The sequence below is a fragment of the Passer montanus genome, unplaced genomic scaffold (genome assembly GCF_014805655.1).
Source record: "Passer montanus isolate IOZ18808 unplaced genomic scaffold, ASM1480565v1 scaffold79, whole genome shotgun sequence".
In the NCBI taxonomy this organism is placed as follows: domain Eukaryota; kingdom Metazoa; phylum Chordata; class Aves; order Passeriformes; family Passeridae; genus Passer; species Passer montanus.
Genome location: NW_024373145.1, coordinates 2314346 through 2342316, shown reverse-complemented (window position 1 = coordinate 2342316; position 27971 = coordinate 2314346). Strand labels below are relative to the sequence as shown.

At 39.7% G+C, this 27971-nt stretch overlaps 1 protein-coding gene across 6 annotated transcripts in view; it reads left to right on the top strand.

The window, feature by feature from the left end:
- The first annotated feature begins 928 nt into the window (after positions 1 to 928).
- Positions 929 to 27971, top strand: part of DSE (dermatan sulfate epimerase) — a 34937-nt gene continuing 7894 nt past the window's right edge. The window contains exons 1-4 of one of the 6 annotated variants that reach the window (XM_039731580.1): positions 929 to 1058; positions 1444 to 1513; positions 13423 to 13891; positions 25198 to 25451. In XM_039731580.1, the coding sequence (XP_039587514.1) occupies positions 13476 to 13891; positions 25198 to 25451 (670 nt within the window). In that variant the 5' untranslated portion in view covers positions 929 to 1058; positions 1444 to 1513; positions 13423 to 13475. The other 5 variants (XM_039731581.1, XM_039731578.1, XM_039731579.1 and 2 more) reach the window with 5 other exon arrangements.

Here is a 27971-nt window from a genome sequence, read left to right as displayed (position 1 = left end):
TCGATTTTGCATTTTAGAACAGGAAACTGAGCACTTATGAGCCTGCTGACTGATTCAGTAACATCAGTAAACACATTACTAAAATGAGGAATACCCTTTGTGAGACATAAGCTTCAGGTAACTAGAGACTATCTGATCTATCACATGGAAATATTTTTATTTTCATTACATAGTCGATAAAATATGCTCAGCTTTCAAAACCCAACAAGCATTCAGAATTCTTCACGTCGAACTTTGTCTTGGCTACAGTGACTGAGAAGGAAAAAGGAATGTTCCAAAGGATCATTTATTTTATCCTCTTTCATATTACTTTCTGAAATATCTTCAATTGTGTGGCTACAAAAAACGTCGGGATGGTTGACTTGAACAGTCATGGCATGTCACTTTTTTTTTCTTTCCTTTTTTACATGGGAAACATTTATATAAGTAGCCACACCATACTTAAAAGAGCAGATTGACAAATCGGCTTTTTGTTTCTTTGCTGGCTTGAGGGGACTTTTGGGTGGGAGGTCTTATTCCTGTCATGCGGTGACAGCACCAGGGACGGACAATGAATATGAGAATGGGACACCCGGGATGCTGTCACCTCCACAGCCACCCCGCCCGCTCCGTGGTACCGCTGCCGTACTCCCGAGATCCAGGGAATCCTCTGCCAGCCCTCTGGTGTTGGAACCAAAACACTCTCTGCGGAGAAACGAGTCCTCCCGCTAAAAGGGAGAATTAGGGCATTTCCGTGAAGTTCGAGCCGGGGAGGAACGGGCGGGGGAGGAAAGCCGTGTGCGCCAGGGATAAACAAACACGAGGGCACGCACGGAGCGAGCGGAGCGCCCGGGCCGGGTTCCAGCGCGCCGGGCCGCCATGGCGTGAGGAGGAGGAGGAGGAGGACGGGGAGAGGTACGGAAGGAGGGCGGGGAAGCGGGAGGTGGAGCGGGAGGGGGGAGTCACTTTCTTCCTGCGTTGAAAAACGCACCCCTCACCCCCCTCCCCGCTCCGTCCCCCGGGGCTCCGGAGGAGAAACTTTCTGGCAGGCGGTCGGCGCCGGGCAGGGGCCGCGGGCGGTGAGTGCCCGTGCGGAGCGGGCAGCGCTCCCGCGCCTCCATCCCATCTCATCCCGGCGCCTCCATCCGGGCGGGCGCGCCGCTGGCCGGCGGGCTCGGGAAGGGCCGGTCAGTGCGAGCGCTGCCTCCGGCACACACACGGTGCCCAGGCCGTGCGGGAGCGGCTCCAGGTGCTGGCGGGGCCGGGCAGCGGGAGCGGGGCCGGGACGTCCCGCGGGGAGCAGCCCCGGGCACGCACGGGCTTTTCCCGGCCGTTCCCGGCGGAACGGAGCTGCTGTCGGGGCCCCGCGGGTCCCAGGGAGCTGGGGGCGTGCGGGGGACGTGGCGCCTGCTGCGCGAAGCTTCACCTGCGGGCGCCGCGGGTAACAGCTCTGCTCCTCCGCAGCACCGGCACCGCGGGAGCCTCCGAGCCTTTTGCTACCGAGTTCAGCCTCCCAAACATGCGCGTGTGAAAGGTAAGCAGTAGCATCCTTGTCTTGCACCTAGGCAAGCTGACAGACAGGAACAGAGCGACTTGCCCGATGCAACTTCCTGCCACTTCTTTTTTTTTTTTTTTTAATTGGGAAAGTTTTTGAGTGACCTGGGACCAGAACTGTCAACTCGGGAAGCTCCTTCTTCTCAGCCCCAGGCAGCGAATTACAATTCCTATAGCTAGTATTGCATGAAAGCAGTGCATCATCACTTGGTGTCTCATGCCAGCTCTTAAAATTCACTTTGGTATGAATGAAAGTAACCACCCTCTCTGTTCTTCTGTCGCTCCCTCTTGAAGCAATATAAAGCTGTGACATTTTCCTGTGTCTTCAAGTTGGAGTGGCTTGGGTTTTAGCTATAAGCAATGGCAACATAAAAAGTAGTCACAACTGTGAATAAAATTCAAGAAATATTGCTCAACCCTGGAGATTTTTTGGTCACACTAAGAAGATCAACTGCAATTTAAATTACACTAAAATTTTAATGTAGCCTAAACAAAGACAAAGAAAATCTCAGCCTAAATATTGCCACATTATGTTTATCATGCCAACTATTATTATAACTCACTGCAGTATTTCAAAAAAAGGAACAATTCAGCTGAAGGGCAGCAGTGGGAGTCAATAATTCAGATGCTGTTTATTACTCTGAAAGACTCTAGCTGGGTACCCTTGGGCAAGTCACTCCACCTCTCCATGGCTCTGTTTTCTTCCTCATAAAACAGATAAATGTGCTTGCTTGCTTCACAGGGGTGTTGAGAAGTTTAATTAATTAATTAGTTTCATAACTACTTGTAGATCCTTGGGTACATCGTTCTGCAGAAGTGCTAAGTATTATTTCAACTAAGAGTTCCCTTACTGTGTCTCATCACTTATATGTGTTTTTTTTAAGTGACCTGAATAAGTTAGTTTTTAGGGGAAGTCAACAAAGTAGCAGTTTTGGATTGGGATTGTCTTGACTCTGTAAACTTCACTGAGATGTGAAACCAAAATATACTAACCACAATGTATTTTAATGGGACAGAGCTACTGGCCTTTAAAAAAAAAAAGCCATTTTCTTGTTATTCAAAGTAAGAGCTTGCCTTTGTTGCTTTGTTTGAAGTATTGTGGTGTTTTGCATGATTTTGAATTGCCATGAGAAACACCTGAGTCCTCTTAAGATAATATGAGAGAAAGATATGAGAATAGTTTTTAAACACATCTGTATTCTCTACTGTGAACACTGACCTCAGAAGACACTTGGTGCTGATTTTCCACTACATATTGATATACAGTCTCCTTTACAACCTGTTTTTTGGTTATAGAGAATGTTGCAAGAAAGAAATGCATAAACTGAAACATTGATTACCTATGGTAAAAGTTGATAGATGTTGGTTGCCTAGGCAAACTCAGTTTTTATTGCAGTGTATGTTAGTTATTGTAACTAGGTATTGAATAAATATCTGCACTACAATGATGAGGAAAATGCATTTTATTACCTGGCCAAATGTTAGATGTGATTTTCATAGGTTGCATAGAGTTATAAGAAAACGGGAGTAGCTGAAAGCAGGTTGTAGAGTGACATCTTGGGTTTGGTACTTTTTAAAGCCTCATGAGGTCTGTATGTACCATTTCTTTTCCTCAAGGACAATGACAGTACATAAGCTTTTTTACAAACCGAATTCAAATAAAACCTAGATCAGGGGTGGTAAAAAGTGGTTCATATCACCAGGCAGCTGTTGGGTTGTGAATGAACATAGGAAGTTTATATCTTAGTAGAGAAATGATCACATCCATCAGTACCCAGCAGTCTGAGCAGTGAAAACTAGGGTTAAATGAGGGGGTAAATGTCCATAAAACTGAAGTGTCCCTTCTCTCAGAAGTGATTGCATTTAACTAAAATTCAGTCACATTCTTAGTTTGTGTATGGAAACTTGCACATCTGGCACCCACAGCATACTATAGCAATGAGCAGAAATAAATCTAGTTACTATTACTATTGTTCCTGGATATTTTGGAAGAAATAAAGCCCTTTTTGTGGGGGGGTGTGGTGCTGAAGGAATTAAAAAATAAAGGAAAAACCATATTTTGTAACCATTGTTTTCTTGCTTAGACTTGGTAATCCAAGTGTGTGGTGAGTGAAAGAGGTTATGACTTTTTCTTAGCAAATTGTATTTAGTTGGGAAATATGACATCTCAGCAGCAAGTTTGTCCTGGCTGTTCTCACCTTCTTTGCTGTCTCCATTCAGCTGAGGTAGATCAATGAGCGTAGTTACAGCACTGTGTTCTCCTGAAGATGTTAAACCATGGTGCCAGTTCATGTTCAAGACTATAGCCGCATACTTAATATAGTTCAGTAATAAATAGTTTAGCATAAATAATTCTGCATTTGACTCCCTTTGAGGCAGTTTTTTTCTGTTTATATGGGTAAACTTTGTACTGATGTCTCTTAGCCCAGCAGGGATAGGGTGAGGTGCAACAGGGCTGCATTAGTAAACCCCCAAACCCTTGTGCACTGCACTTTGAGCAGATTCAGCTATGTGCTCAGGATGAGAACTGGGCATAAAAGCCTGCTAGGAAAAGGGAAATTTAGCAAATGCCACCGGAGATCTCTCTCATGAAAGCTTTGTCAGTAAAAGTTTAGCAGAAGTGAAGTGTTGGTAACAGAGAGCTGACTGAAGGGGTCAGGTCATTTTGGGAATCACACAAAAGACAGAGCACTGGAAATGTTTTCTCACATCAGGTGCTGGTATGACACTTTCATTCATTCTTGGGACATGGTCAAGTATGGAAGCACGGGTACAATGTGACTATTATGTTCACAGTCTTGAAATTACCTTTGTTTGGTCTTTCTTTGTTTTTTCCCCTTGTTAAGACTCGGAGTATACAGGAGGAATCAGCAGTACCATTGTTTAGAGTGGGCAAAGGATTGTAGGTGATTTGACTTTGGTAGGTGTTGTATCTCAGTACAAGAGAAATGTAATTTTAACATACAAGCTCTCTTACCATGGTTGTCCTGGTTTATGCTTTTATTTTGTGAAGTTTTTTATCAGAAATATTAAAAATGCTGAACATTTTATATAAACCTGCTATGCCTTCTAATCAAGTGGCTGATAGAGTTATTAAAGTATTTTGAAAAATTGTTCACAAGCATTTTTGTGGCTATTGTGTTCCTTTTAATCGTATCCTTGCAATCATGGGCCTTCTAATCAAGTGGCTGATAGAGTTATTAAAGTATTTTGAAAAATACTTTGTTCACAAGCATTTTTGTGGCTACTGTGTTCCTTTTAATCATATCCTTGCAATCATGATTCATCACGTTTTTTACCAAAATTATCTGTCCAGTTTCAGTTCTGCTACGAGAGCCATGCCTGCACAACTTACAGTCAGAAATGAGATCATAAGATTCCAAATTTCAAAATTAACCCATAATTTAATAGTTGTGTTGACACCTGCTCACAGATTGCTCATGCACACTGTGAGTAGCTACATTTCCAAGGAATCATGTAGCTGTTTAACTCCATCTGCAGTTGAGACTTCAGTCCTTGAAAATGTAATGACCACGTTTTTCAAGGCTTTTGTTAAGGGTATTCTGGGGAACATGGGAGGACAATAGTAGCCCTGAAGGAACTGCAGAGCAATACGTTTTATTGTCTATCCCAGTTTGTACCCTGAAAAAAGCCGTTGCATCTGGGTATGTGTGTATTACATCTATAGAGAGAGAAGCTATATGCTCTCTCTGTGGAGAAACCTTAGATAATGAGATAACAGCAGAATTGTATCAATAATAATGAACAACACACTCATCTGTAGAGAAATGCAGCTGCCAGGTAGGGTGGTACAATTTAGGTTTAGGACCACAATAACATTTATAGTGTAACAAATGAACCAGTGTGAATACACATTTGGGGTCTGCATACTCACACACTAAGGTTATCTGTAGATAATATAAAAGCAAGTGTTGGTTTAAATTGCTTAGATTATAAACTCCTTAGGTTCAGAAACTGACTAGCATCAGCATCTTCGGACTTTGCTGGTGCTTCTCTATGCTGCCACAATAACTTAACATATATGATTGCCATGGTTTTATCCCAGCTGGCAACTCAGCCCAACACAGCCACTTGTTCCCTCCCTTCCTGCCCAGTGGGATGAGGAAGATAATTGGAAGAATTAAAGTGAGAACACTCGTGGATTGAGATACAGTCTGTTAAATAGATAAAAGCCACACAAAACAGAGAATTCCATGGGTAGGCAGGTGTTCAGACATCCCCAGGAAAGCACATCCCCAGGCTCTGTCACAAGGAATGGTTGCTTGGAAAGACAAATGCCGCTACTGAATGTACCTCTCTTTCTTCTTTTTTGCCAGTATTGTATGCTAAACATGACATCATTCCATCATCAATATCCCTCTTGTCAGTTGGGATCAGCTGTCCTGACTGTCCCCTCCCAACTCCTTGTGCATGCTTAGCCCCCTTGCTGGTGGGGTGGGGGGAGAGGCAGAAAAGTTCTTGACTCTATAAATGTTGCTCAGCAGTAACTAAAACATCCCTAAATTATCAACACTGTTTCCAGCACAAATCCAAAACATAGTCCCATAGCAGCTACTATGAAGAAAATTAACTCTACCCTGGCCAAAACCATCACAAGGAAAATAATAATAAAATATTAATATAGTTTTGTGTGCAACACTGAGTCATAAACAGGATATGGAAGTGTAGTTAAAATGAGTTTTGATCCCATAGCAACTGAAGGATATGATGCATTTTAGAATTCCTGTCTATTAATATGAAGTTCTGTGGAAATGCTTTACAAAAAAAAGGATATTTAATATCTTCACCTACCCAAGTTTGTAGATATAGATACAGAGAATGAGAACTGTTTTTGTAACACTCCAGCAGAATCACATCATTTGTTTACAACATCTTGTAGACAATCAAATGAAGGACGATTAAAACAATAAGCAGGGAATATTAAAACTCTTAATTATACATGGTCAAGAACAACAAATAAGGGGACTTAAAACATTTACAAGTATTTGGAAGAGTAAAGGGCAAGGCCAGCAAATTGGAAAGAGGATAGAAGTTAAAGTCTGAAATTAAAACACTTGTTTTGGTATCAGAAGTTTCTGGTGTTGTAATCAGCTTCCTCAGAAGTGAGGGAAGATGGATGGCGTGCAATTCCCTGGGGCGGGTTAGGCACAAGGAGGAATTCTGGCAGCAGTAAATTGCCTTTCCCCTTTTGCATGTAGGATTATTTTTTCCTGTCCTTTATTTGTGCCTCCTGGGCCTTGCCATTGCCATGTGAAGTTTTTCCAATTCCTCCTGTGCTCCATGACTGTACCACTGGATCCACACAGAGCCTCCAGCCTGCCCCAGCCATTCTGTTCCCTTGCTCCCTTCTTGTGGTGGGTGGTTGTGCCTCAGGGCTGTGGGCTGCTCTCAGAGGAAACCCTAAACATCATTCCTGGTACCTGACCCCAAAGGGTTCACAGCCTCACTGACCCCGAGTGGGCCTCTTTGCAAGGGCCAGGAAGATGAGTTACTTCTCAGTTGTTGCCAAAGGAATATTGTTTCACCACCCAGTTTGTGCAGGAGCCTTTGTTCTGTGTTTCTGCAGTGCCTGTTACTGTCATAGTCCTAAACCCCAGAGGTGCCTTGCATGCTATAATAGTGTAACACGTGGATGAGTGGCTTGCTTGGCTTCTGGGACATTAACGGAGCAAAGGTAGGGAGCATATCCTCTAGGCCTAGATGAAAATTCTCAAACTGCCTTCCTATAGTGTTAACATCTGTGAAAACACTTCTAAAGTAAAAAACAAAACCTAATTTTAATTATTGAAATGGTCTTTTGAAATCATGTCAGCACAGGATACAGTGCTGGTGTTCTAGAAGGACTCTTTCTCTGGTAGCTTATTATAGTTTTAAACCTTCAGTGGTAAAAGTGATTGGGTTTTCATTCACTGAGTGTGGATGCCTTAACAGGCATGTCTGTACTGGTTGGGAATGATCATCTGCAGGATTCTAGATGTCAAAATTACTTCTTTACTCATTCTACAGAGTGAGATATGGAATAAAAAGGACTAGGAATAGACTACTATTATTTTTGGTTAGTGCAACCAAAAAATTACTGAGAAAGGATTTTTTACAGGAGGATAAATTGTAAAATAGAAGGAACTTCTGAATTCCCAGATTATGGTTTGGACATGCAGACTATTTAAATCATGTTTTCACTTGAGGCAGAGAGAAGGTTATGCATTCTTGAGTGTGTGTGTGTGTGTATGCCCTGTTAATTTATATATACAGTGATAAAATAGACAAATAAGCTTTTAACTGGAAGGAATTAACATATGAAACTTCCATCACAGATGTCTTGCAGATCCTACTGTGAACTTATAAAAATATTTTGCAGTTGCTGTCTTACCTGTAACCTGGTGGAGAATGAATGCAACCCTCCATTCTCCTGGAATTATGGTATGACACAGCTGTGTACTGCTCTACACAGAGCCATTTAATTTTGTGTTTGATCAAAGGACAGACACAAGTTTAAATCTTGACTGCTGACAAGATGGCATATACTGATAATCCCTATAGGAACTGGCTGTTTCTGCTTGCCATTGGGATTTTCATAGCACAGCTGTTAGTCAGACATAAAAGCTGATACAAACTTCTTTCAAGGTATTTCCAATCATTTCAGAACAAGTGCAATACTAACACCTGGGTACCTGAGCTGTACTTTATTTATGGCAGATGTAAGTCTGAATTATGTTTGGGATTTCAGTATTTAAGTTATGAAATACCTTTGAAATTATATAATTGTAGCATGTTTTTCATAGTGAAAAAAACAGAGGAAGAAATGAAGTCATGTCCTCTGGTGGTTAAGGTTGTAATAGGTGTTTTTCAAGGTTTAAGCAGTGATTTTTACACCTTTCCAGTATTTTATTGAAGAGCCATATAGTCACTGGTTTTAGCTCACCAGTCAAAAGATGGGTGAAGGACTCCTGACTGCTCCTGTCTCTTGGGATATGGGAGTTTCCCACCCTGGTGTCCTGCCCCATACCTTTGAAAGGGTCTTGAGAGTACTGCTTGTTGATGTAGAAGCTATCCAGTATGGAAATTCAGTCAATAAATTGATTGTGATTATTACAGCACAAAGATAAGTTTATAGTTTTATTGGTTCTACCCCATCATGCCCCTATTTATGCTGTATTGGATATGGTTCTCTGGAGCCAAATGCCAATATATATATGGGAATTAGTCTCCATTGACCCTTTCACCTCTCTGTTTTCATGGACTTAACCTGCATTTTTTTGTACCAGAATGTAACTGGACTCAGTTAGAAGACTAAATTGCTCTCCCATTATTAAATATGTTTGCAAAATATTTAGTTTGGTGGTGAAACTGACTTTGTTGAACAAAACAGCTCTTCAGTTATGTAACTGGCATGGTTTTAGAATGCTACCAAAAATTCCAGCTGATGTATTCCATGTTACAGATTCTGCTCCTCTCATCAGCAACAAAGTTAATTGCAATGTGTATGAAAAGATATTTCAGATATTTGGACAAAGTGCAAAAAAAGAGATCCTACAGAAGTTTGCTTTTCTCTGCTGTGATCTAACCTACCACTTTTCGTGTTACATTCTGGCAGTTGCCAGCATTGGGACAAAGATTTGCACACCTATTTAATGGAACAACATTCCACACACATCTCATTGCAATGTTATCTATTAATTTGACAGTTTTGGTAGGACAGCATCTGTTTCTGGTGGTTGACCATTTCTTGTTGAAATACCTATGACTTTCTCACCTGTTTTAGCACTGGTTTCTAAAATTACTTATTTTAGTTTTAATACCAGTTCTTGTGATGCAATTTGTGACAAAACTGTAGTGACACTGTTGTTCAAAATGAAACTGTGTGTTATAATATTACAAGCATTGAAAAAAATTGAGTAAAAAAAGTTCATTTTCACTGTCAATTATTTATGAAGTGCAAAGATATTATGAAATTTAAGTCCATGCTGACTCAGAGGTCATTGTCTAATGTAAATTTTGCACACTGAACCTGAAGGTTTGATTTTCATCAGTATGGTGGAACAGATTTTCCTTTAAATATTTGAACACATTTCTTGGGCAAACATTTGTTTCTCAGGTATCTCAGGTAACGATAATGAGAACTGTAGCCTTTGTGGAAAATAGTAGCTTCCCAAAAGAAGACAAAGAGTCTGATGTGTTCATGTCCCAGTCCTGGGCTGTAGGAAGATCTTTTATTCAGAAACCTGAATAATCTGTGGTGTTGTAATGCCTCCATTTCATGGAAGTTTTAGTCACCTGAAATCCCACCTTTTTTGTTCCTGACTGTAAATGTTGACAAGGTGCCCATGTCAGAGATGGGTCATGGCTAGCATGGAAGATGCCAGCACAGACACCTGCAAATTCTGCTTTTTAAGAAGTCAGGGTGTCTCTTTAGAACTGATACTACAAAAAACCACCTGTTCTTTACCTGTTTTTAATTTTTAATCACCCACATGAAGGTCAGATTTCTTCAAGGACAGCTGTGCAAGCCAGTGATCCTAACAGTGCCATCATTTCCTCTCCCTCCTCCTCTGCCCCTCTCGCACTTCTCTTCTCTCACTGATGAAGCAAAGTCTCTGTCTCTTTTCTTTTAAATTGTTTATTTGGTAAAGTCATCTGTATAAACTAATGTTTAGTTTAGTTAGTGGTTTCAGTTTCACAATGCCTTTTTTTTTACCCTGCAGCTCAACATCTACCAGTTGATGCAGATGGGGAGAACTAAAATTGTTAAGATTTAATCTGTGTTGGGTGGTTTTTTCTGGAATAATTGATTTTTTTTTACTGTTTGTTTCTGCTGGCAGTGGAGTGGAAGTCAAGCAAAATGCTCTTTCAATCTAGATCTAAATGACAACATTTTCAAAGCACACTGTATAATAGCATTTTCTTCCATGGGCAGGCATTCTTCATTCTCCTTTTAATTTTTAATACTTAATCAGATCATGGTTTCCTAACTGAATAAAACCCCCTCGTTTTCAGAAAAGGTTGAGTTGCTTGGTAAAGTTTTTCTTGGAAGATGTGACTGGTAATGATGCAGTGTAATATGAGAGTAAGAAATTCCTTTAGCTTTAAAAAATGGTATTGTGAGTGCACATTAAATGATCAGAAGGCCCAGACTCCAATTCTTTCAAGCCCTGTATATCAGGCAAACTTGTAACAAGTTCACTCACAACTGGTAAACTGGAGCTTATGTGGACATTACCTGCACAGATCCAGCTTCACCTAAGCTATGCTGATAATCAAGGCTCAGGGGTTTGCATGGCAAGGAAGGTGCACTCCCTTCCAGCCGCCTCCTGCCATCCTTCAGTCACACCAGGCTGAGCCCTGCAAGGTCACAGGACAGGCATCTCTGTCCTTGGTGAGTCGTGGCTGCTGAGAGTTATTGTCTTCATATCATAGTAAGGCTGCCAGTATAATTTAACCAAGAATAAATTATTTGGTACTCCTGCTTTTGCCACTACCTGTTGCCTTTCTTCCAGATCGTGACTCTGAATAAATATACAGTAGGTTGGTTTTCCAGTTTTTCTGTTGTTAGCCTGTGCAATGTAGCACAATGGTTCCTCCTCATGTAAAGGTTAAAAAAAAGGGTTTGCTTTCTCAGTGAAATGTGCACATGAATAAAGGGTGAAAATGTGGGAGGTTATTGAATACTTAAGAGTACAGACTATGACTTTTTGGCAACACTGGATGTGTTTGATGATGGTGTAATGCTGGGAAATGTGTGTTCAGATTTGCTAAGGAGTTCTGGGAAACTTTACTGTATATTCCCTAATGGTTGGTCACAAATAACTTAATTTAGGGAACACTTAAAACCATCCTGAAATTTATATATGTTCTTAATTTTCACTAATGTGCAGGACACTTACAGAAATCAAAGCAAAGGAAAGAATGCATGAAGTCCTTACTACTAGCTGGGATTTTTTTTCTGCTTGTGTGAATCAGGAAGTTTTTTTCAATAAATGCAGAAAAAGCTACTGGCATTTTTGGCTTTTTTTGAGATATTTTTTAGTGTTCTTTCTTCTTCCCACAGTTCTAAAGGATCACAGAGGCTTTAAAAATAACTGTAGTGGGGTTTTTTTATTATTATGACAAAGCAGTTTTTTCATCAATTAAAAAAATTACATAATGTTTCAACCACAATATGTTGCTTTGGCTGGTTTTTACCTCCTTCCTCTCAAAATATACTATTGTGTAGTTTCCTTCAGCATAGAGAAGAATGCAAATAGATTTTAATAGGTCTGGATAAACTGTGGTGCACGTGTCTTTTTGTATGTGTGTATGTGGTGAGAGACTATGTAGATATGGTAAAAGTGTTACGAAATAAACTAGTCTGTGATAATGTGTCCTGTAACAACTGGTTTACATCCAAAACAGGACAAAATGTACTTGCAAAATGCATTAAAATACTATGAAAATATCATCTTCCCTTACACTCTGTTTAAGCAATTATGCTGCTCACTGTAATAGATAAATTTAAGCAGTTACAGGGTACAATATTATTTGTAGGTACAAATTCACAAGAAATTTTGTATTTTCTTGGCCAAAGATATTTGCTCACAAATTAATTTCAGGATGTGAGCACAAAAATCTAGAGGGTCTGGGCACCCAGTAGTCATGAAGGGTCCTTGTCTGTCAAAGTTTTCTCATATTAAAGACTGTTGAAACAGGATGTGGGTCTCTAAATAAGGTTTTAGCAGCCTCAGTTCCTATTAGAAAATTTTGGCTATGGAATAGGGACCTGTGGGGAGAAGTAAAAGGTTGCTTTGTACTTTAACTTCCTACAGGTTTTATGACTGAATCCTATGAAACTGGTTTTCCATGGGAGAAAAAAAAAAGTATCTGTTTTTAGGTTTTCTTTCCTTCTATTTCTCCTTTTAATAATTGAAAACTACTGTTCAATATTTACATAAAACTGTCTCACTTGAGCCTGCTTTCCATAACCTTTTCCCTCATAAGAATTCTAGGAATTTGCTGGCTTTCCTCAGGGGGATCTTGGCCATGTTTTATCTGTGACTTTAGGCCAGATAGTTGGTAATTTCTACAAAGTAACTTACTATGTTTAAATTGCATTTGCCTCTGCATAGATTTCCCATTTAAGCACATTTCAAGAAGTAATGTATATAGAAGAATATGCATTTTAATACAATGTTCAGCCTTCTTGGTAACTAGCAGTAAATCTCCACAAGTAAAATGGAAAGCCCCTTGGAAAAAAATACTAATAATGCAAACCCTTAAATGCCCGGAAGGCAAAGTAATTCAGCTGCTTTTCTAAGACTCTGCCACTTACTGTTTCCCTTTTTGACTCCTGACTTGCTCTTTTTTTTCTTTTTTTAAAATGAGGACGTGTCAGAACCGGAGGCCATGAGCCCTGTATAAAGTGACCCCGGCGCAAACCTCCAGCATTCCTCATCTTTCCCTCTCTCCAGCTGCTAACATCAGCCAAGGCAGCATGCAGGCTTGGCTGCCGCCAGCTTCCTGGCTCTCCCCCTTCCTTCTCTCTTCCCGCCCTCCTCCCCTTGCCAGTGCAGTCAGCGCTGCTTCGTATTAGGCACTGTTGCAATCATTTGAAATCTCGAATACAAGAGCTGTTGTTGTGTCCCTTCAGCTGGTATCAGCTACTAGCGGGCAAGGTGTGGGAAGGAAGGGGCTTTCTTCAAAGTGTACAGCTGTTTCTCATGAGTGAATTGCTCAGTAGATGTTTTGTCTGAAGTATTCAAATAGAAATGATTTGAAAGTCACCTGGAGGATACATGGGGTTCTTTAGATGGAATCATATTTCTCAGAGAGGCTCCTGAAGGATAGTGTCTCCCAGATTCATTTTCTAACTCATTCTTTCATGTCCATCTACCACAGGACATTTCAAAGATGGTTTGGCTGCCACTGAGACCTGGAGATCTGATGCCACAATGAGGACTCACACACGGGGAGCCCCAAGTGTGTTTTTCATACACGCGGTTTGCTTTGCCTTTGCCTGTGGCGCCAGGGAGGACCAAGACACGATGGTTCCTTTTGTCAATGCCAACTATGACAGCTACCCCATGCTCTACTTCTCCAAGGGGGATGTGGAGACTCTGCGGGTCCAGGCCAGCACCACGCACCAGCACATCGCGGCTCGTCTGATTGAAGCAGTGCAAACCATGCTGTCGAGTCCCCTGGAGTACCTTCCTCCCTGGGACCCAAAGGAGTTCAGCGCTCGCTGGAATGAAATTTATGGCAACAACCTCGGGGCCCTGGCAATGTTCTGTGTGCTCTTCCCTGAAAACATGGAGGCCATCAATATGGCCAAGGATTACATGGAGAGGATGGCAGCTCAGCCTAGTTGGTAGATTTTTGTCTTTTTTTTTTTTAATTGTTCTTACTGTATAAACTCTTTACAGGTGGAGGAGTGAGTGGATAAGTGAATTGCTTAAATTATGTACTAATATTCATTTTAACAATAACTAACTTGCTGAATGCAATTACCCTCATCTGGACCAGCAGTGACACACAGCTTTTCACCTTCACTGGATTTACCTTCTTGAAAGTTGATGCTGAAAGGAGCATGATCCTTTGTGCACCACCCTGTTTGCTGTAGGAAAAAAAAAAAGTAATCTAAATCACTCTAAATCAGAAGGAAGAGTTTCACATCTGTTTTGTGGCAAGAAATGCTAAAAGTGTTACTTTTAATTTTTTTTTCCTCCAGATTAATGCTTATCTTTTGGGTAACTAATTCTTCCTTAGGAAGAATTTAGGAAAGGGGGACCTATGAAAAAGGTATAATTAGATGTAGGTGAAAATGAGCTCCTGAGCTTCTGCAGTCTACTCTAACATCTGTCTGAGCTTTAGCTCAGGCTGGCAGCTTCACTTGGCTGCATGGTTCTTGAGCCTCTCCTTAAGACATACTAGGACATGATAGTTGTCCATCTGATTGCTGGAGCTGCCTGAGTAACTAGTATTTTGATGACCACCTCCTGGATTAACTTCTTCTGTATGTGAGTTGTCATCACTAGAAGTTACTCTGTCTTCTCTGTGCCACACACTTTCTCTGGGAACAGAAGTTAATGTTCTCACTTGTAGGAATGATTCTAGAGACCCCAAGGTCTCCTCTTTTTCATACCCACCTGCAATTTGTCTCCTCTTTTTGCTCAAGCAGATGCATCTCCCCTACCTCCCTGCAGCAGCTGCCACTTGGTGCACCTTGCAGACTGTGGTCCAGGATTGCTGTCATTGTGAATAGGTCAGAGGAAGGGAATATGGGCTTTGCCAGCACAGTGGCATCTGCCCGGGACAGCGAGATGGAGCTGGATGGGGCACTGCTCCCTTCTGTCATAGCTGCTCCTCTACAGCTCTGTGGTGACAGCAGCTCAGCAGAAGTGTGAGTCAAGATTGAAGTCAGCACAGGAAGAGAAGCATTAGCTGTTCAAGCTGTATTCATTGCTCAAACTACTCTTCCTTACCTTATATTAACCAACTAGTAGTGTCCTATAAATGTTATTCTTCCATGGGCCATCACTGGAATTATTGTGGATTTGAGCTAGCATAATTTGGGGTCTGTATCCTCCTCATGGGCATGATTGAAAAGCCATGATAGTGTTCAGGTTCCCCTGCACTAAGGATTAAAATGGTGAATGCCACAGAAATACGTGAGCTAAAGCAAAAGTGATGGGAGACAGAAGGGACACACTGACCATATATTGCCTGCGTGTCACAGAAGACAGGACATGTGGGATTTAGGAAGGAAAATATTGTCTCAACAGTGATGGTAATTTCCGAAATCTTCCACTGAAGCATAGCAATACAAAGCTTCAGTCTTAGCTCTGGAGATGGTGTGGAGACGGTTTCTCTTGGCACACTGACAGAGGGATATAGCTTGCAGAGGTGAATCCAAGGATATATGACCATCTCCAATAAGAGACAGACTGCTCCAAAGTCAACACCTTCCTCCTTAGTTTCATTGTTCACACTCTTTCTTAACTTGTTTTGGGAAGGCTATAGTTACATGGCCATCTGTTTCAATGAAATAAGAAAGAGGGGGAAGCATTATTTTGAGTAGGAGGACTTGTTTGTGTCTGTTTTTCTCAGTTTCCTACATCTTAGTCTCTGTCTCAACCTTATTTAAGTTCCGTACATCCTGTGATTCCTGCCCTGGATTAATTGTGGTTGTTCTGTCCCTTGTTATAATGCTCTCCTTTGTCCCAGCTGACCAGATACCAATCAGAACCAAGCAGATATCCCATTTCCACTTGGCTTTGATGTTATTTACTTGCTTCCAACTACTGTTTTTTCTCAAGCAAGTATCTTGGTGAAAGAGATACCATGCTTTTCCTGTCTTTCCATTCTGGTGTAGACATCCCATTCAGAAATCAATCAAGGTTTAGTCAGGGTTCTGTGCTTGGCAACAAAAGTGGCTGCAATATGCTTAGTAGTTGTGGAAGTGCAGGAAGAAATTTTAAACATAGGCAAAGCTGCCCTTTGTACAACCTCCAGCTGGCCAGCTCCTCAAATGCTGTGGTAGGAGCATGGATCTGGTTTCCATTTTTGTTTTCCCCCTGAGAACTTGTGTCTGAATGCTGTCAGCATGGAGTTTATACTGTAGCCCCATCAGTAGTGGCAGTAATACAGATCTTTCTCTCTTGTCCAACAGTGGTTTTCAGAAAAGTAGGAATGTGACATCTCTGAGGCATGTACTGCACTGTCTGGCTTTGCTCAAATAGGCTGGACTCAGAGGCTGAAGAACTGGGCAGACAGATTATGTAAGTCTGTTTTTCCTAAGAAACTCAATTTAAAAGTACTAGAAAATGTACTGCACATACGTCTCCACTTAGGATAAGACTAGGAGAATAAACATGATAAATAGGAGTTATGGCTGTTATGAGTGTTATGAGCTGTTCTGGCAGTGTCAGAGTGGTTGAATTTTTTGTCCAGTCTATCTAGGCATGTTTACTTTTCCTCAGACTTTGGGAAAATACCGTTCTGGATGATATATTATGATTATTGTCCTTATTAAATAATTTGAGGGCGTATGTCTTCTGATCAGGAGGGTGAAAAGAAGGAGGAGTCTTGATGTTGCCTGACTTTGGAGCCTTGCATGTTAGGAGAGTCCTCTGCCATAACTTTTTATTTCATCAGGAAAGAGCGCTTTTCCAAAGAGGTATCTGTAAGGTGAGTAAAATGGGCCTCTCCTTAGACCTCATCAGTAATGTAGGTGCCAAGACTGACATGTAAATTTTCTAGAAAAATATATTTTTTATCACTGACAGATTCATGACCATGTTGGAAAGTTAAATCTGACATTTGTAGCTTAATTCTTTCAGCAGTATAATCTGGATTTCTTTTGACTTCTGCTGTCATGGCATTTAATTCTAAAATAGCTTTAGAATTAAAAAAAAAAATCATCTTAATGAGTTTTCTCTAGTTTTTGTGGCAATGTTGAGTAAAATTTAAGCCTTACCAGAAAACAAAAGTGTATGTTTTTAGCATATGCAGTAGTTGAATAAAAGAAATATGATTTAAGATGTCACTGGTTATTTGTTTCAGAGCACTAGGAGATTAAGGAGACTGACATTTTAAATTTCTTCTTTACATTAGTGGAATCCTCAATAGTCCAAATATCCCAAGATACAATTATGAGAAAGTCTACTGGTAATTGATATATACATGGAAGGGGCATGTAATTAAGAACTCTGGTCCTTTCTCATCTATTAAAGTAGTCATTTTATGTCACATAATAAAGTACACCCATAACTGAGGTCCCATTTGTGTCAACTAACAGAGGTTGAGCCGTTTGTCATAACAACCCATGTGGATAGGCATGCTGCTCATTAGCAGAGCATCCCTAATGGCTACATCCTGGAGTAGGTTTACATTTTAAAATAAACAGAGGGGCACTGGGTAACAGCTAACTATAACAATCACCCAAAATAATCTGGGAACTACACTGTTGCGGAGACTAGCAACAGCAAACAAACGTGCATTAATATTTTAGTTGTAATAGATGAGCATTAATGGTTTTGCTTGTAAAAATTAAAAGCTGGTATTAAATAGACCCCTTTGGTTTTCCATGGATTGGATATCTAGATACTGTCTAAAATCTTATGGGAAGTTTGTCCTTGTATTTGAACCGTATTACCTTTTTTCAGAGGGAACTGAGGATATTGATGTGTTTTCTGGCATTTTATCTCTGACTGGCCCCTAGAGCACTCCCCACCAGAAGGGCGTTTTGGCCAAGGAGATCTGTGCTCGTGATTCTTTCCATATGCCGCTGGCTCGTCCCGTTCCCGTTCTGAGCGGAATGATGTAATCAGAGTCACACATTGTGCAGAAATAACAGTTCAGTCTGACTCTCTGGTTTGGACAAAGCAGCGAAAAACTCTCTTCTTTCCTAAGTCCACCTTACAAACAAATGGCTTGGGAGTTCACAAATTCTGCACCCTTCTTGTAGCAAGAGAGATGTTCTGATTTGCAATGGCCAGAAAGAGATGTTTGTGGGTTTGTTTTGGGGGTTTTTTTGCAGATAGTTGATGCCCCATTTTAAAGACAAGTATGTTACCAATGTGCAGTAAGGTGTGGGATTTAACAACGGCTCTGTGGGTTTCACAGAGCAGATAATTACTGTCAAGCACATGCAGACATTCCAAGGAAGTAGCAGCAACTAAGGAGAAGCTAACCGAAGGCTTTGGAATAACAAGTCTGTGACCTTTCTACTACTTTCTTATGAACTAGCAATCATGTAGCCTTCTGTTAGTCACTGCTTATTAAAAAGTATTGGAGCATCCTATAGGACCCTTGCTGTTAGTATCCAGATAGTGCTAGATGTTGAATAATGAAGATTACAAGGTAAAAATAGATATGTGTAAATAATTAAATCTGTGGATAATCATTTAACTAAAATAAATTTGTATATGCCAAGTTGAAATAAAACAAGTCTCTGTGCTGACACCAGAAATTTATAACATCTGTTTGACTCCTAAGAATCAACTAGCAATCACATTCAAAGAAAACTTAGGGGGCCTTTGTAAGACTGTGGAATAAAAGTTAGTATATAAGAAGTTTGGAAGATGCTGATATGCTGTCTCCTATGGAGAGGAAGAAAAAGAAGGGTGGGAGGATGGATTTGATATCTGGAATATATGTTATGTTAGTGAGTGAAATATCAAACCCTTATGCTGTTTTTATCTTCTACATATATAGTGTTTAAAAATAGAAATTGTGCATGTCTATGAAACTAAATGGCTAGCTGGATTTTGGAGAGCTTCTTTAATATCTAAATTGATATAGAAGGTAAATTGGTGCTGACGTTCTGTGGTAGCTACTGGGAGCTCACTTTGTGGCATGACTGGTATAAAAAATTGCTAAAACAAGAGCTGGAGGCAATCTCCTAAAAATATAATTAAATTTCTGTGTCTGCTTAATATGACACTGAGAACAACTGAAACAGAGTCAGTTCTAGATTATTAATGTGTCAACAAAGAAGCATCATAAAAGCAAGCACTGTGTGAGAAGGACTCTCTTGTGATCAAAGCCAAAAATGAGAAAAGATATGAAAGAAGCTTTAGAAGCATCAGAATGATGATCACAGACCTATGAGGAAACACAGGGAAAGAGGTTTAAAAAGTCAATTAAGATTTTTAAGGAACTAAAGTTTACTTTCCTCCCCATAGCACCTAAGCAGTTCAACTCTATTTTAATAGTAAGCTCTTAAAATGTCTCTCTATATGTTGCCCTTTTTTCCCATACTGACAGGAATGTAGCCTTTTACATTTAACCACTCCTTTGCCTTTCTTCCTGTCAACTGAGCTGCAATGAACACAAGCATGTGAGATTGGCTGCTGCTGAAACATGACTGGTAAAGAGAGAGGGGCAAACCTGTTTTACCTTAGACACCAGAAACATAAATTGTCCGTTTTTCAAGTATGTTTTTTAACTTCTTTTTTTTTTTTTTTTGGTTGGGCAGATAATGGGGTTTTTGCTTTGGCAGCCAACCAGGAAAATGTGGGAAGAGTAAAAGCTGAGAAGTTGAGTTTTTTTCAAAGAGTCTTCTTTTTTTTCTCCCCAAAATGACAAATGTAGAGGATTGCTCCATGTATTAAGAAAATATTCCACTTGATCAAAAAAATACTTTGTTTTGGAGACTTTGTAAGAAAAATATTTAAGATTTGGTCTGGTTTATAAAATAAATGTTGGTGGTCTCACTCCCCTTGAAAGGTGTTCTCCCTCTTGACAGGTATGCTTTATCTTAGCATAAGAAGAATATTCTTCTTAGCAGAAGAATATTTCTCTTTCTTGCCTAGTGGGGGGATTAAAGCTGTATCTTCTTCCCTCAGAAGTGGGTCAGGACAAAAGCAAGAGTGCCAAGGCATTTCCCTTGGCATTGGGAAGACTGTACAACTGCACAAGCAATCAAGAGGTCACTTGGCCCCATTGTGTGCCTCATTTGCATCCACACTTGACGTTTTGTGTGCATTAAACTCAACCATGCTCACAGCTGGCTACCATATCTGAGGCAGATGGCATCAAAATGCACTACAGCACTGTCTTAGAACTAATTTTCACCTCTAAGCTATTAGAAGAGAGTCCATGCACCTAGTGAGACTGAGAATTTCAGTACTGAAGAGTGAGTACTGGCATCCTTTCTTCAATCTCCTCCTCCAGAAGTTATTCTGCAATGGTTTGTCATGGGAAAGTTTTGAGCATTAAAAATCAGGATGTGGATTACTTCTGTAATGTATGTGCCAGGATGTGCTTAATTCTTCATTTTGCATGCACTCATACCATGTTAGTTGTTGACCTAGAGGCCCAAAATCAGATCTCACACTGCTTGGAAGGGTATTCTATATCTCAGATTAAAGAGGGTTATTTTCCTATTTACTTCAATTTGTTTTTAAGAACTGAATACACAGTGAAGGAAAGATGAGTCTAAACATCCCACAGGTCATGATCAAGGAACTCAAGCAGCAGAGTTTGATTTAAATCCTGCCTTGAACTGGCCAGATAGTGTTTTTTTCCTTCTTGGCTTGTATTTCTGAGAGAAAAGCTAATAGAATCGTAGAAACAGAATTGTTTGTGTTGGAAGGGACATTAGAGATCCTCCAGTTCCAAAACCTCTGCTCTGGGCAGGGACAACTTGGACAAGACAAGGTTGCTGAAAGCCTCATCCAGCCAAGCCTTGAACACTTCCAGGTCTGAGGTATCCACAACTTCTCTGGGCAACCCGTGCCAGTGCCTCACCACCTTCGCAGTCAAGAGCTCCTTCACAGCTCTTAATCTCCTTTTTTAGTTTAAAACCTTTTCCCCATGTCTTATCATTATCTGCCCATGCAAAAACTCTCTTTTTCATATGTCCCCCTTTTGGTACTAGAAGGTTACTGTAATGTCTCCCTGGAGATTTCCAGGCTGAACAACTCAATCTCTCTCAGCCTGTCTGCACAGGAGAGGTGCTCCAGCCATATGGCATCATTCTGGCTTCCTCTGCACTCACTGCAGCAGGTCCATGTCCTTCTTTTGTTGAGGAGGCCAGAGCAGTTTGCAGCACTCCAGGTCTCCAGGTGGGGTCTCACCAGGGCAGAGTGGAGAAGCAGAATCCCCTCCCTCGCCCTGCTGGCCACGCTGCTTTTGATGAGCCCAGAACAATTGGCTTCCTGGGCTGCAGGTGCTCATCACTGGGTCATGTCCACCTTTTCATCCCCCTGAACCCCAAAATCCACCTCTGCAGGGATGTTCTCAGGGAATTCTTCCCCCAGTCTGTACTCATGTCTTGGACTGCTCCAACCCAGGAGACCCTGCTTTCAGTAAGGAAGTAGTTATTTGGTAGTGAATAGTGAGAAATTAAAGAAACACATTTTTACACATCTCTAGAGAGGAGGCAGTAGTAGCATCAGGAATGTTGTCAAGAAATTGAGAGGTTGTAGTGATCTTAGCTTTGTTGGTAGTACTTTCCATCCAAAATTTTATGCAAATGGTATACTTATTTAGGGCTTGGAATTACATTGAATGAAGGTGCTGTGTATACATAGAACAAGTGCAGTGCATGCATGATGGTTCTTGGTGGCATCAATTGATCAGTGGAAAACAGGGTCTTAATCCCCCTCTTCATATTCATTGTTCATTGTAGAAGGTGGCAAATCTAAAACAGATAAACCACATTGCACCATGCTAAAATTCTCAACACATGTGAGAAAACCATACTACTTATCCGTAATTCCAGCCTTATCCATGATCTCTTTATTTCTCCAGTTTCTTCATGAAGGATTTATATCAAACTCTAAATGTAACAAAAATATTTTATAGGATACAGATGAACACAAATTTAAAGAACACCCCAGGCATGTATTTATCCTGTGCCATTCACAGGATTTGTCCAGACAGCAGATTTTTGTGCAGAACAATGCGTATGGCTTTGGATGTTTATGGCCTTTGATCATGAGGTAGCAAACCTGTTCAGCACTTTTTCCTCTTTCATAATCTTACCTACAGATACAGGTATATAAGTGCAAAAGTACTTGTAGGGGTGCCTTTATCTTTTAGAATTTAAAATATATTTTAGAATTTTTAAACAGTTTCTTTTACTGAAAGTGTATGTGTCTGCAATTAAGTAGTTTTTCCATATAAAAGAACCCATTATTTTTTTATTTACTTTGGATCTGTTGTTTGTTTTTGTAACATCTGATGCCTTTAAAGTCTGACAAGGCTAATGCAGCCCTGAGGTAGAGGTTACTTGCTGTCGTTAATTGTGAAGCTGAAGTTCATACTATCTGGTGTTCAGTTTTAGCCTTGAGTGGCTTAGAAAAATAGGTTATTGTACAGGGCAAAGTGTGGGCTTGTTTTTACCTATCTTTGTATAAATAAATACCACTTTTCTTAGTAGTTAATAGTTAGCCCTGAAACACTTTTTTCACTTATGTTCAGTGAACACCTGTGGCTCTGTGCTTTCCCCCAGTTTATCAGCCAGGCTGTTTACCACGTCTGACACTGGGAGATGCATTTGAAAAATGTGAACATCATTTAAATACAAAACCATGTAATGCTTGCTACTTGATCATTCTTCTTGTGAATCATATTCCATGTTTGGTGTACATTACTGGGTTCCCTTGAAACTAAGTTAAGGGGGTAGCACTGATTTATAGCAACTAAATAGTTGTTTCTTTAGAAGAGCTTCACCTTAAGAACAGATGTTAACTGTGGGTTTGTGTGTTCAGAAGTTAGGATCTTTAAATCATCATCTTTAATTTTCTCTAGTGCTTGCATGAATCATCTCTGTGAAATTCTATACAAGACTTAACTGTACAGAAGTGTAATTTGAGGGAAGTTATGACAAAATTGCTTGTCTAACCCAAGCTGGGTAACTGTGTCACTATGGTAAGGGTGTCTAACATAAGGGGTTTTACACAAAAAGCCTGTGGGGTTTGTTTTGATTTTGGGGTTTGTTTGGGTTTTTTTTCTCTCCTGAAGAGATCAGGAGCCTAAATGCAATTATAACTTCTCAATTTTTCACCTCCCATGTAGAAGACTGCTTTCTATTTTGTCAGAAGCAGTGTCACAGAGACTATTCTGTGCTTTTACACTGTAGAATTTGATGTGGTATTCTATTAGAAACTAAACATAAAGTTAACATACACCTTAACAGTGAAAGTTACAATAAATCAGTTCCACTGGCAAATCCCATTTTAAATTTAGTCAGGTAAAGATCAGATTTAAGCAGAATATGTTTAAAGAGAATCTAATTAGGAGCTTGTGTGTTGTTAAAAGGACACTGGACTTTGAATTAAATATTTTAAATTAGCACAAATTCTTTCATTGTACTTTTTTTCCACCCTAATGTATAATTTAGCCTCAAACTCTTTGTAATTGTTCCAAGAAGATGCCTTTAAAGTGAAATTTCCTGTACCTATTTGAACTCTGATTTCTGAATATGCAAGGGTTTAATGAAACTAAAAATACTTTGGAAATTAGAATTCATGATATAGCTGATCAAAGGAATTTTTCTGTATCAAAGGATTCCTGAAGGAATCATGGTGCCAGAGTGTTTCATATAATTAGCATAGAATGTAACTTTAGTTTTATGTCTAGGATCCACAACATTTTAATAGCTTTTCAATTATAAGGAAAGATGAAGAAGCAGAAATAGATAATTAATTGAGTTTGACAAATAACCAGATAACTCAGATTGATGTATTTAATTTAAATCTGTGAGACAAATATTTCATTTTTAAAAAGGAAAAAAAGTGTTTAACTTCACTGCAAGCAGAATACAAAATCAAAGCTGAGAGAAGGTGAACAGTTAAAACTATTGGAAATTCATCTGATCAAAAAGCATACAGATAGTTTCCTTACATGGCAGTGTGAATGTGCCAAACTTGAGTTCTTCCAATGATTTAAATATGCTGAAATAAAAATTAAAGGTTTTGGTTTTTAACATGCACATGATATCTTTTACCACCATTGCAGTGCCTGAGGCTGATGCTCGTAATTTCTACATGTTTTATTAATGTATTTGGAATGCCAATAAATGCTTCTGTAGCAGAATTTTTTTGGTTTTATCTTACTCTTCGGGGATTATTTTTCTCATCTGTTCACACTGCTGCTTACACAAATGATGAAATCATATTTGTAGAGTCTTAAAGTAGTTGAAACTGGAATGTGTGTGCTTTCAGGAGCACAGCACCATTTCTGCTGATTGCAGTAGGACACTCATCTCAACAATTTTAATTCAGTTCTTTAATAAAAAATAGATTGCAAAAAAAGTGAAAGAGGAGAACAAGTATGCAAGCAACTGATGATTCTTCAGTTTATAAAAGTTTACTTTCCCTATGCATTCCTTCACATTTTATTTTCTGTAGAACCATGGCCTGGAAGTACTGTAAGTACTGCAAAGCTGAAATCATTGATACACAATGTATGCTTGATTTAAGAGGAATATTTGCTCCATCCCACCTATATTATGAATTTTCTTAGTTAAAATGTACCATTTTGCTAAATTCAATGTAATCATTGGACACAGCCCAGTAGTTCCTAGAAAATCATTTTTGAGTAATGACAGCATTTTACTTCTTTTCTATCTTATCATAAAAACACCCAGTGTTTATTAAGAATGTTAATTCAAGCTGTAGTAAAACTAAGTTTTCTCTTCTCTACTTCTGTTCTTGAATGCATTTAGGACATGAAAAAACAGTGAGTTGTTTTATTATACTTGCTGTAAAGACAGCTTTAGTCTCATAGGCACCATTTATCATCCACTTAATCCTTTGGAAAAGAAAAAAAAAAATTTACAGGAGGTTGGAGGAGTATAAACCATGGCATATTACTTTATCACAAAAATTATATGAATCTTACTTCAGATTAATACATTCTTTTTCCTGTACAATAAGTATTCTGCCTATTCTTTTCCTAGCAAAACCCAGAATATTTCAAACACATTTCTAATAGTTAGCAACTAAATCTTTCTAATAAAGTTTTTGGGCTTTGAAGATTAATGCTGTCCATACTTAGGATGGGAAAATATTAGAGACTTGATAAGTAGCTTGCTACTGTGTTAAAATTCAACACGAATCATCTAAATTTGGAGACTTTAAGTCATATACATATCACAGTACAGCAATGGGGAAAACTAGCTAGGTTAAAAGTCAATTAATTGCTGTCTTTGTTTATTGACAGGCTGGTAAAGGATGCCCCCTGGGATGAAGTCCCTCTTGCTCACTCCTTGGTTGGTTTTGCCACTGCTTATGACTTCTTGTACAGCTACCTTAGCAAGATTCAACAGGAGAGATTTCTTGAAGTAATTGCCAATGCCTCAGGATACATGTACGAAACATCATACAGACGTGGATGGGGCTTCCAGTACCTTCACAACCACCAGCCTACCAACTGTGTGGCCCTGCTGGCTGGAAGCCTGGTTCTGATGAATCAAGGTATGCGCTAAGCCATGGGAATGTTTTTTCTAAAGTGTATCAATTCAAATCAGCCACTTATGCAGGAAAGTTCAGGATTTGATAAAAATGCTTCTTAGTGTACAGCAGTACTGGGTTTGCTCTTTTGCTGCTTAGTAAAATTTAATTTACTGAATAGAACAAAAGTCTGTGGGCAGATGTACAAGTCATGATGTGTGAGTGTAGAAGTTCAGTTTTCTAAGTGATTCTGAAATTCTTACCTCACAGTTTAAAAGAGTTGAAAATCCCCTTGTGTACAGTTTGTCCAGTCCTGATTCATGGACAGTGTCTTTCAGAGTAGATCATCAATGTAGAATGATGCCTGGTCTCCTTACACAAAGCACTGTGAAAGTCAGGAGTCAGAAACACCCAGTGCTCTGACCTGGGAGCCAGACAACAGGATAACCTGGAATTTCATCCAAGACTTCTGTCCTGTCACCTGGAGGATCTGCAAAAGTGTAACTTTATCCACCCAAGTGCCACAGCTTAGGACCTTTCTTCCCAAAAGCCTTTTCTATGGAGATACCCAAGGCTGTACGTTTTTCCTCTGAACTCTGCTATTGCGCCTCACAACCAACATTTGTGCCTGGTTTCCTCCTCTTCTTTGCTTCGGGGACACAAAACCATCCTTCCCATTTCCAAGGTGAATACCCTGGCCCGTAGCTTTTGCTTGAGGGGCTATCCCTGTCCTGCTGGAGAACGCTAGTCACAGAGTGAGAGACAGAAAGCAGGTGAGCAATCCTGACTTTAAACCCCAGAGGTACTTCAGCTGAGAGATGGAAGTCATGGAGTTAGCTCCTGATTTTATAAGAATGAATCCATATTTCATCAGGTGATTATTTTATAAGTGCTGGAAGTATTTTGAAAACATGATTCCAAATGGAATTACTTATGCGCTACAAGTCAAGAAAAATCTAGTTTCTGGATGCTTATGATGTTGCCAAGCTACTCAGCCCTGCCAAACAGAGGCATATCTGCACATCACTGGAGCTTTCAAGTGCCCAAAGAAATGTGACAAAAAACTGTGGCACCTACTGTGTTTGGAGGGTCATTTTTTACTAAGTGCCTGTCAAAACAAACACTCTGACTGAAGTGTAAATGTTGAAAAGCATCAAGAGCATGTGTGGAAGTTATTCCCTGTCCTCCCGTCTTGCCTTCCACAAATTGAAGACTCAAGCCATGTTTATTCAGTGGGTTTGCTAAATTTCATGTAATTCCATCCTTCCCTAAGCCTTTCTTGGTGCAGAAAGCTGGCAGTTTGCAAGATTCTGCTTTTCATTGAGATATAGACCATAACTATGCCTTGTGAAAAACAATGAAAACACCACAAAGCTGGGCAATATTTTTTTCACTAAAGTGATGGTGTTTGGGAGTAAGAGGAAGGAAAAAAGCAAGAAACTAATGAATTCTTGAGCAATTTGAAAATAGTAATATTTCAAATTAAAATAGGTCCAAACATACTGTATATTTTAAAATTTAAATGCTGTTGTTTTGATATAGAGAAACTATTTTTTTTAATAGCAACTTAAATGAGGTTGTTCTGTTAGTCTAAAATGAAAAAACGAAATGTAATTCCAATATGAAAGAAAATAATCTGAAGGAGAAAAAAAAGGAGGGAGAAAAGGAATGAACATATTATGCTTCTGTATCAGATACATAGCAATTGCAAATAATGTATCCCAGTGTAGACCTTTCTCACAGAGGGTTTAAATTCCAACTGATAAGTTTAAACACAATTCAGCTATTGAAGCTTGTAGAGACTAAACAGCCAATTTAAAAGAATGTAAATGTTGCTAAAGGAATGAAAAATGCAACTAATTGAAGTTAATTCTAGGCACGTGCGTATGGCAAAGCCTTTGCACTTGGACAGTCAGATGTTCAAAATAGAAACTTGAGTAAGGCCTTGATAGGTATAGATAGCTGGCTTAGATACTGCTAAATTGAGGTAAGATTTGTTCTGGTTTGTCATGTAGCCTGACAGGGTGTTGATTCTTTTACTTTTTTAATTTCAATGTATTATTATTCCTTTAGTGTGCTACAAGTGTAGTGTTATAGCATAGATATACCTGAAGTAAAGAGAACATTAATGAGTTACAATGGTAAAGGCACTGTGCTGAACCATAGCAAATCACATTCTTGCAGCAGTCAAAAAACTGGCTTCCCTTCTATGTCACAAGGGAAAACAGGAGTGGAAACATTCAGGATTTTATTCTGACAGACCACTGTGCTGCCAGCTCCATAAAGAGTAATGAAAGAGTGTCTTAGTAGCTGGGAGTGAAGTGGAAGTAGTACCACTGCCACTGTTGCTCAGGCCTTCCCCACCACAGTTTTCTCTTCAGTCAGGCATTCAAAGTACAGTGATAGACTCAGGTTGTCTGTTTTGCTTAGACACTGCTATTTTTTAATTTATTTTTTTTTGTCTCTGTTAACTGAGCAGGATTTGGCAGCCTTGACTAGTAGGATGCCTGAATTACTCATCACTCTGCTGAGCATAAATACAGT